This window comes from Medicago sativa, chromosome 3, assembly GCF_051527215.1.
Source record: "Medicago sativa cultivar Bolivia chromosome 3, Bolivia_mono, whole genome shotgun sequence".
Lineage (NCBI taxonomy): Eukaryota > Viridiplantae > Streptophyta > Magnoliopsida > Fabales > Fabaceae > Medicago > Medicago sativa.
Window position 1 is genome coordinate 8,617,628 of NC_140751.1, and position 10,102 is coordinate 8,627,729.

The window sequence follows — 10,102 nt, forward strand, 5'->3', positions numbered from 1 at the left end:
AACCAAAACATGAAATATCCTCCTGACCAAAATTTTGAGAAGGGATTAAATTCTAAAAGCTACCATATTGGAACACGAACTAAGACCACACTACCTGTTTTTCCATTGATAACATGATGTCAATCTAGATTCTACTACTGTAGTCCATGTAGTTGCAAATTATGATATCCATTATGCAATATTAAGTTGACTTTTTTGTCATATTTGATTGAAATAGATAGATAGATAACAATCTGAACCTTAAAAGAAAAAACGTGTTTCTATGTGACAAATCTATAAAAATAAAAAGCAATCCTTAACTCAAATAGAAAACTATCATCACTAAGATAATAATTTAAAGAAAGTAGAGAGGATCTAGAATGTATATTTGCAAAACTTTGTCATAAAGGACAAAAATGAAACAAAGTTCATGTCTTTCAAATCATCAAATCCTACTATTACATATTTAGAAATCAATAAAATAAAAGTTTACATGTTGTAGAGGCCATTGTGGATGAAGATAATTTCATTAACATTTTATTCTAACAACCTAAACAAAAAACTAAACTTGAATGATAAAATTTTGGAGTTTCGGGCAATGTTCGAGCAATTCTAACAACCACGTCAAATTCTCCTCCAAAAATACATCTGTAAAGATAACCATGATGCAGGTGAGACAATGAAACAAGGGAAGCTTTGTGCGAGAGGTCCACCCCATATCCTGCATGAGTTACACAAGGCACAACATTAGAAATGTAGAAACAAAATGTATAAACATCAGATATATATATTCATATCACTTTTAGACGCAGAATCTGAACCTCAGAAATGAAAGTAATTGGAACAAAATAATCAAAAAACTTTGATTTCACCAAATTAGGAAACGCCTTAAAATTTTCCTCTACATATTCGTCTTCATCATACTCTAGAAAATGTGAATTATAAGCTTGCAATTCTTCAAGTACAGGACAACTCAACAGAAGCTTCACAAGACATTTACGATTTTCGAAAAGAACACCATTCCAACGAAGAGTTTTCAGAACCGGAAAATCAAAATCAAAATCTCTTACGATTATCTTTTTCAAATGCAGAACTTGAAGATTCATACAAGTAAAAACACGAGGAGTCAATTCAACATGTAGGCTATTGCGAGAAACGACTGTAAGAAAGTTGAGATTCTCGATTTGTGAGTTTTTAAAAACTAAGTTAAGAATCCAATTGAGACGTTTTGAGTTGTAGTTTCTAGATTTGAAGGTGAAGGAATGGATTGGGAATGGTTTTAGATACAAAGTTGATGAAGGAATTGAAGTGTTGGAAGGTTTGATCGTCGAAGTGGAGGGTGAGGAGTTGAAGGTAGAGGAATTTGTAACTTGGTCTTCAGCTTGGCACACAACAAGTGACACGAAAGTGGAGGGTGATCGTTGTATTTTCAACTTGGTCTTCAGCTTCATGTTCATCTACTTCGGGTTCAGAAAGATAAAACTGACTGTCAGTTTTATCTTATACTTTGCCATTCCAGTTCCAGCTTCTCGACTCATAAAACTTCACTTACATTGCCATTTCACATATTCTTATCTCACAAGCAAGTACAATCAGTTATATTTGACTGACTAGCTAATCAACTGACTAACACATGGCTAACTAACTAACAGAAGTTGAATCACTTATTCTAAGTAGTTGGTATAATTTCTGATATTCTGAATGAGTCTCAGTAACTGGTTTGTGCTATTATGGTGGAGTTATTTGTAAAAACATATATTATTTTGTATATTTCAAATTGTTGCAATAAGGGAGTTGATGGAGCATGATTCTATGTAACATAGATAAACAAAATCCAATCTTATTGTCTTCACCAACACAATGCCTCCAAAAGGTGGAGGAAGCTTACAATCATCCATGGTAGTGATGCTGAGTTTAGAAGAGTGTGGTGGAAGTAGGAATGATTTCAACACCTAATAAGTGAGTTGATGGACCATGAATATGATCTTTAGAGAATGTGGTAGTAAGTGCTTTCATGAACTGTTGCAGAATTTCAAGTAATTCCACACGAGTAGTTGATCTATTAGAAAATATGCAGTGATAAAACCTGATGCGTAGTCGAAAAGCGATTTGTCTGACTTTGCATTTTTAAATAAATAATTGGCGAGGAAGTCACATAGAACTGAAATCAGGCCCGGTGCGAGCAGCCAGTTTAGACAGTATAAGACTTTTTTTGGCTTCAAAACGATAGTAGCATCGATCCTGGTTAGCAAAATAAACGATAGAAGAGCGAAGTGTCTGAATTTGAATTTTTAAATAAAAAGTTGGTGAGGAAATGATGGATGGATGGATGAAACCGGTTGGCTGAGACGCATCATGTTGTCCAGATTTAGTTTACATCAACTATGCATCTAAATTTACAGCTGCATAACGATAGTAGCATCGATCGTGGTTAGCAAAATAAAATTATTCATTCATATGAAGTGGTTATTATTATTACAAGGGTTGAAGGAAAGCTCCCACCAATCTTAAACACCAGAAATGGAAAAAGTAGTAACGAAATGTCGAACAAAAGACGTCTGATTGTCTGAATGGAGTCCAGATATAGGTCTTGGTTCCAAGGCTTTGAATCAAAGCTTCCACAACCAAATTATAAAACACCAAATGACAAATGAAACAGAAAAGCCAAAGTCACGTAGCGAATGGAATCCACATTTTCCTTGATTTGTGCAGGCTGAGGACAAAATGTGTTCATTTTGAATTGAAGCACCATATAAGGAATGAAGAACAAAATACGACACCTTTGAGCTGTAACTTGGAGAACCTGAATTTCTGTCCACATTAACACAAGAAATAATCAAGTCAGTTATCTTATACAGTTGCAATTTAATTAATCATGTTAAACGAAGCGTCCCTATAAAACTGGATGCCACATTCACAAGATATTTGTTTTTCGGATAGACAAATACTAATAAAGTTAGTGGCTATGTTAGTCTCTAGAATTTGAAATTTTGAATCATGTACCTCCCTTTTAAAACTCTTTCCATGTCCCTTAGGCCACCAGCCAAATTACCTAAGTGTGATATTTGAATATTTTATGTAAAATACCACCACAAAATTATGAAACTTTCCGTATTTTTTAAATTATTAAACTATCTAATTAATTTCCCTCCTCCTTCAAAAAAGTCAAATGCGGCTGTCCGTATAAGTGGCAAAACTGATCAGGTTCCCTTTTGCAACCAGTTTTACCACAAGATGAGCCTACTCAGTGTGACAATGCATTCACACTCAGGTCAGAAAATGGTGTTTTTGAATAATGAATTTGGTGTTTCATTGATATGTCCACTTACTCAGGTCAGATTCTGTAGACTAATTTAACCAGAATCTCACTATATCATTCTTTTTTTTTTTTTTTTTAACCATCCGGTTCGTAAGGGAAGGGTACTCTGATAATCTGGAGTTCGGCCAATAGGTAAGTAAATCCTGGAAAAAAAATGTTACACCTAGGATCGAATTTGGGTTCTCCCGAGTTATTTGTCCTTAGGGGAATTCAGTAACCACTCGAGCCCTATTACTTGGTTCACTATGTCATTTTCTGAGTGATATGTATTTGATTTCTTCTGTCATTCTCTGAGATTTTGTTTGGATATATGCTAAGGCTATGATAGGGAGTAGGTTTTTGGAGGGAAAAATTATTTTTCATTTCTAAATTAAACAAATTATAAAATGTTTTTAAAATTGATCCAAAGAGTGATTGAAATACTATATGATTCTTTATCACGTTATTCGTTTTTTTTTTTAAATCTCAAATATACACCGAGAAAGAAAGTGAGAGATGTGATGAGCAACGTCAACATGACATGAAATTAGATAGAGATAAAGGAAAAGGTGTATAAAAACATATACAAGAGAATGAATAGTGAAAATGTCAAGCATATTAAAGATAAATAAGAGAAGCATTGCGCCATCAGAGGAAAGGTACCTTAATTGCTCAGGACTCCTGGGAGATGTTAGTTTATAGTGCGAATCTCATAATCATAGAATTTTGGGCCAAACCATTGACGAATGAAAACATGAGGAACATGCTTGATAATCCAGTGGCTGTGTCCTTTGTCTGGTTCAATGCTGTTAACAAATTCATCTGACATATCAGATAAGTCAATGACTTTGAGTTTATCCAAGTGTTTGATGCCAGAGGGTATCTCCTTCAGTTGAGGGATCTTTTCCAATCTTATATGCTCAAGTGAAATCAAAGCTCCTTTCTCTATATGGATCAAATTTACTCTATTCACTTGACTTAGAATCAGTTCTTTCAAGTTTTGAAATCCTCCATTTTGAAAATGCAAAATTTCACCATTGTAGGCATTGTCCCACAATTTGAGCTTCAGTAAATTTGGTAAGTTTTTCAGTGACTGCATTGGATCATCTTTCAGCTTGGATAAAGCCATCACTATCTCCACAAGACCCTCAAGTTTGGAAATCCAATCAGGCAACTTCTGTAGTCTAGCTTTCAATTGAAGCCGCCTAAGTTTTGGTGGGGTTGACACAAAGTTCAAGTCGATAATTTCATCCTCTGCTATTGCAGTGATATTAAGTGCTTCAAGGTGTTGCATCTCTTCTACTGCAGCACTTATGGTATTCCCATGTTCTCTTCTTACATGCCTTAAACCTATCTTCCTTAACTGCCTTAACATTTTCATCTCTTCAATAAGATCTACTCCCCCATGATCTACCTCCACATAACAAAGTTTTTGAAGAGAAGTCAAGTTTTTAATACCTTTAACCATCCGCACGCCAGTTGTAAAGCCCAAAACAGAATACTTTGCATCATAGTTACGATGGAAAGCAAGAAGGTGCCGTAGCTTTGTGAGCTTGTTTATTTCACTTGGTATCTCATGAACACGTGTGTCTCTTAAGTCCAATGTCTCTAAGTTCTGTAGTTCACCAACAGATTTAGGAAGAACCTGTACTTTTGTATTCCTTAGGTTTAAGTACCTTAAGTGAAAAAGATTCCCAAAATTTTTAGGGATATAATTCAACGACGTACCTTGAATGTCAAGCACCTTCAAAATCCTAGACTCTGAACATAATTTACCAATGAAAGGCTCCAACAATCCACCTTTTCCAAAAACATGAATAGCACGAAAATGTGAATTGTTTGTTCTCTTCAATGCATTGTTGGAATTAGAAGCTATTGATAGGCGTCTAGTTATTCCAACTGCAAGTGATTCACCTTCATGCACAAAATGACAGAAACTTAAATTCTTCATTTTTCTAATGATTACTTCCCGCAATAAATCATGGACTTGACATGTTTTAACTTTCCCTTCAAAGCTAACATTTGAGACCTGAATCAGACTTCTGTGAATCAATTCTGACAAGTACTCCTCTGCCACTTGCTCCAAAGTTCTTCTCTCATCAGATTTGACAAACCCCTCAGCTATCCATTGCCGAGTTAGTCTCTTATGATTAATGGAGTAATCCTCTGGATATATACCAAAATACAAAATGCATGGTTTCAAATAGTACGGCAGGCTATCATAACTGAGAGATAAAATCTTTGTTAGACTGGTTAAATGGGTATTACGTCCCAATTCCAGTCTCAGATTTTCACTCACCTTTTGCCATTCAATCATGGTTTTAGATTTTGTTGAAAGTAGACCACCAATGGCTACAATTGCCAGAGGTAGCTGCTTGAATTTTTGAACAATTTCTTTTGACACAGCCTCAAGCTCTGGTGGACAATGCCCACCAGGTTCAAATCTAAATACTTTCTTACAGAAGAGTTCCCATGCTTTGTTTGGAGGCAAAAGTTGCAGTTTGTGAATATGAGTTAGAAAGGATTTCTTGAAAAATTCTGCAACATGCATCATTCTAGTAGTGATTATGATCCTACTACCTTTATTGTTATTAGGCATGGCAAATTCAACCTGGTCGGAAAAATCTTCTTGCCAAACATCATCAAAGAATACCAAATACCTCTTACGTTGCAGGTATTGCCTTACTTCTATAATCAGTGACTGGTCATCCATTTTTTGCAACATCTGTGGAAGAGGGTCTTCAGTTCCCCGACAAAATTGCTCCATCATGTTTATCAACAAACCTCTCACAGTGTATGATTGAGAAACTGTGATGCAAGCACGACAATCAAAGTTTGTTGTTACCTTTTGGCTGTCAAAAATTACCTTGGCAAGAGTAGTTTTTCCTATACCCCCCATTCCCACCACTGAAATCACTTTGCGCTCAGATATACCTTCCAATAACCAACCAGACAATTCTTCTTTTGGGCCTTCAATTCCTACAACTTCTGTTTCTTCAATGAAAAGGGAAGACAGTCGAAGATCACGCCATCTTCCATTTTCTGTCTCTTTAGCATTGTTGCTGCTGCTTGATGATCCTTGTTCATGTGAAATTTGAAAGTTATACCTCTCACTTCTTTCCTTGATTCCACGAATTGACAACTTCATGTCCTGAATCTCGGATGCTATCTGATGACGGGGAATCAAAGTTTTAATTGGGCTTGCAATCTTGCAGACTAATGCTCCACATCCCGGAGGTTTGACTCCATGCATCAGCCTAATGTATTCGTCAATGACATCTTCAATGCGAAATGATGCTTCTCTCAGCTGCTTTACCCAAGTTCTTATTCCATCATTGGTCTCTGCTTCATCCGCAGCCCTTATGTCTGCATCTTTGAGGAAGACTTGAATGCTCTCAAGTTCATCTTTGATGTCTGAAAAATCTCTGTGTACACCTCTCAAAAGCTTTGTTTCTTCTTTTTGGAATTTGAACACTTCCCCCAGAGCAAACAATACTGCAGTCTCAGCCATTTAACTCACATATCATGCTGGTAGATGCTACCTTACAATTATGATGTTGGGATTATTGTGTATATCTTTCTAGTATGGTATTTTTCCTCTCTTTTTTCTCCCACTGGGTGCAGTAACTTTGAATGGTGATGTATGCAGACCATTTAAATCATAGACAGGTTTATTATTTTGTAATTTGACAACTGAACTTGATCATGTATGTATGATTGTTTTAGTCAATGCTTTTATTTATGAAATATGGTTTTGACCAGTACTCATCTGTCTTACAATTAATTATTAATTTTTATAACCAACTTGCAAGGGAGCGGTCATCCAGATTGGTCTTCTACCAACTTGCAAATTGAGTGATAATTTTCAAACCCTTTTCAAACCCTTTTCAAATTTTCAAACCTAACTAGAAAAATATTGTTGTTTTCATAAACTCTTTTTAACTTTTAGTAATTTTCAATCCTCTCGTTTTCATAATTTCATTTAAACAATTAACAAGTCCACCATTCAACATTTGATTTTTCAACAACTAACCAACTTGTGATGTGGAGTAATATAATTAATAGCTCACCAAAACACAACCAACACGGAAAATAAACAATAAATTAGTATAATAAGAAAGAGAAAGTAATCTGTGTGTATGTGTGTGTGAAGGATTTCTATTATCACGTTCAAATATAACTACTTTCATCCCCTTTTGTTTTATTTTAATCCATCAATACTCGCAACCTTTTCTATTTATCCATGTATTCTTATGTGTTTTGTAACACCCCGTTTTCCCAACATAAAAATTTTATTTAAAATCAAAGTATTTATTTCATAAACGGAATGTCACATACTACTTAAAAATCTTAAAACAGATAATAATAATTATCCTTCAAATTCGACATCATAAAATCTGAAACTACGCAGCGGAAATAGTCCAACATGACAAAAGTCTTGGCACGCAGGCCTTATTAGGAAATCTCATAAAACTTTGGTTCAACATTTATTCAGAAAAAGACATGTAAGGAATAGTTAAGAAAGCAAGCCCAATCCTGTTACGTATCAGAGCACCTAGACACAGTGAGGAGTCCACTCACGAACGCCTCTAGTCTTTATCACCTGCGCGTTACCAACGTAAGGGCAACATTACAACAGAAAGGGTGAGATTTCACAGTCAATAAATTAAGCATATAATTCATTAAAATGCATTTAACAACATAAAACATATTTAGCATTTATCACTTAGCATGTTATCATTTCAAAGTCAAATACCATCATCAAACATCATCATTAAATATCATCATCATTAAAATCATAATCATCTTAACACTTGACTCGACGACACGACTCAACTTGACCATGCAACTCTTAACAACTTAACAACTTAAACCATCGTGAAACTTCTTGATATGCAAATGCATGTGGTACCATTCAACAACTTAAATGAGCGTAATTAGGCTCTTCAACATGTGAGCATAAAGCTGCCGGGCTTAAAGCCCCCAACGTAGTTTGAGCATAAAGCTGTCGGGCTTAAAGTCCCCAACGTAGTTTGAGCACAAGGCTGCCGGGCCTAAAGCCCCCAACTTTAATGAGTATGCAATGTACTCAATCTCCCTACAACTTAAGCAACAACGTGAACATATTATACAACTCCATTAAAATGGACATCTTCTTAAATCATGACAACTTAGACCAACTCATGCAACTTCAAGACATTAACAGTCAACAGCAGTAAACAGCAGCAAGATACAACATATAATAGTGCTTGAATGCATTAACATCATGTAAGGGATGAATTACATCAACATAATTATCATAAAACATCATAATATCACTCATGCAACCTTACTAATAATCTCATTCATCTAAACAAGTTTCTGGACACTGGAAATATCCTAGCAACTCTCATTCTTACTTCTAAGATCAACTCATAACTACACGTGCGAAAGGATCGCATGGAACAACAATTTTGGGCAACTAACAGTCTAGCTCGCAATGGCGAGTAACTTAGCTCGCAGTGGCGAGCTCAATGGTCTAGCTCGCAGTGGCGAGGGTTATTGCTTGTAATGGCGAGTGGTGGCTTGCTCGCAATGGCGAGCGATTCTGCTTGCAGTGGCGAGCGATCTGGGTTAGCACCCTAATGAATATCTAAGGTCTGTACACTAATTTTGCATCAATCTAACATCTTTTCATGGTTTAATCGTCAAATCGGTCATTTAACCCTAATCTCAATTCTCACCAAAACTCAACCTAATCATGTTAAATTCATTCCTTAGAATCATACCCTTAATAATATTGAAAGTTAGTTCCACCCTTACCTGGTTATTGAAGAAATCGACAACCCCCTTCTTGTTCTTCTCTCTTTCTGACTTTTCTCCCTTTTCTCCAAAAACGTTTCACGTACGATGAAAAACTTATTCTCTCAACCTAATCCTCTATTTATAATACTTGTATTACTCTTCTCACCATTAAACTTACTCATCTCACAACACAGCCCCAATTGTTAGTATTTTATTTTATTTTATTTATCATATCTATTTTTATTTAATAATAAAATAAGTCACCCAACACAACAACTTCACAAAATCATCAACTCCTCATAATTTATTCATAAATCATACAAATCATTCAACTTCATGAATCATATAGTTCACACATATCAATCATGTAAATCACTTTAATCATAAATCATATAAGCATATATTTATAAATATATTTTCTAAACTTCATTGAATTAATTAAATAATTAAGACGGGCGTTCGCCTCATACTACCATCCTTCTTCTTAACCAACAATACCGGCGCTCGCCAAGGTGAAACACTCGGTCTTATAAACTTCTTATCAAGTAAATCTTCCAACTGTTTCTTCAACTCAGCCAACTCAGAAGCTGACATACGATAAGGTGTCATAGACACATGCTTCATTCCCAGAATAAGATCAATAGAGAATTCAACCTCTTTCTCCGACAGCAGACACTTCATGATGTGCCGGTAAGATCAAACAACAATCTCTTCAGGAAAACTTCGGGAAATCCTCACACAATTTGCAACTTATCACTCACTGCTTGATTCTCAATAGATAGTGATGCCATCAACGAAACCATCAAAATTCTATCACGTGCTAATTGCTTCAGCTGCTTAGTAGACAAAAACTCTGCTCCACTTTCTTCTTCGGCTGAAGAAGAGTACGCCGAATTACTAAAACAATTAATATGGACATGGTTGTACTCCAACCAGTCCATACAAAGGGTTACACAACAAACAACAAACAGGACAAATCAAATACATTACAAAACTGTAATACGACACAACGCGACTCAACTACTTGGCCGGACGGACCGA

General features: G+C 35.6%; 2 protein-coding genes across 2 annotated transcripts; both read right to left on the reverse strand.

Moving 5' to 3' along the window:
• Positions 1 to 770: 770 nt before the first annotated feature.
• On the reverse strand, positions 771 to 1,430 carry LOC146935457 (uncharacterized). The gene has a single exon (XM_085749056.1). The coding sequence runs from the start codon at positions 1,428 to 1,430 to the stop codon at positions 771 to 773; it is 660 nt and encodes a 219-aa protein (XP_085605182.1).
• A 980-nt stretch (positions 1,431 to 2,410) lies between these two features.
• On the reverse strand, positions 2,411 to 6,990 carry LOC146935458 (disease resistance protein RPM1-like). Its single transcript, XM_085750642.1, has 2 exons — positions 3,941 to 6,990; positions 2,411 to 2,790 (listed from the first exon to the last, which is right to left on the reverse strand). Exon 1 carries the CDS (start codon positions 6,786 to 6,788, stop codon positions 3,969 to 3,971), a length of 2,820 nt encoding a protein of 939 aa, XP_085606768.1. The 5' UTR covers positions 6,789 to 6,990; the 3' UTR covers positions 2,411 to 2,790; positions 3,941 to 3,968.
• Between the last annotated feature and the right edge of the window lie 3,112 nt (positions 6,991 to 10,102).

Coding starts and splice junctions, on each gene's coding strand:
- LOC146935457 (XM_085749056.1), bottom strand. CDS start 1,430: ATGAAGCTGAAGACCAAGTTGAAAATACAACGATCACCCTCCACTTTC.
- LOC146935458 (XM_085750642.1), bottom strand. CDS start 6,788: ATGGCTGAGACTGCAGTATTGTTTGCTCTGGGGGAAGTGTTCAAATTC.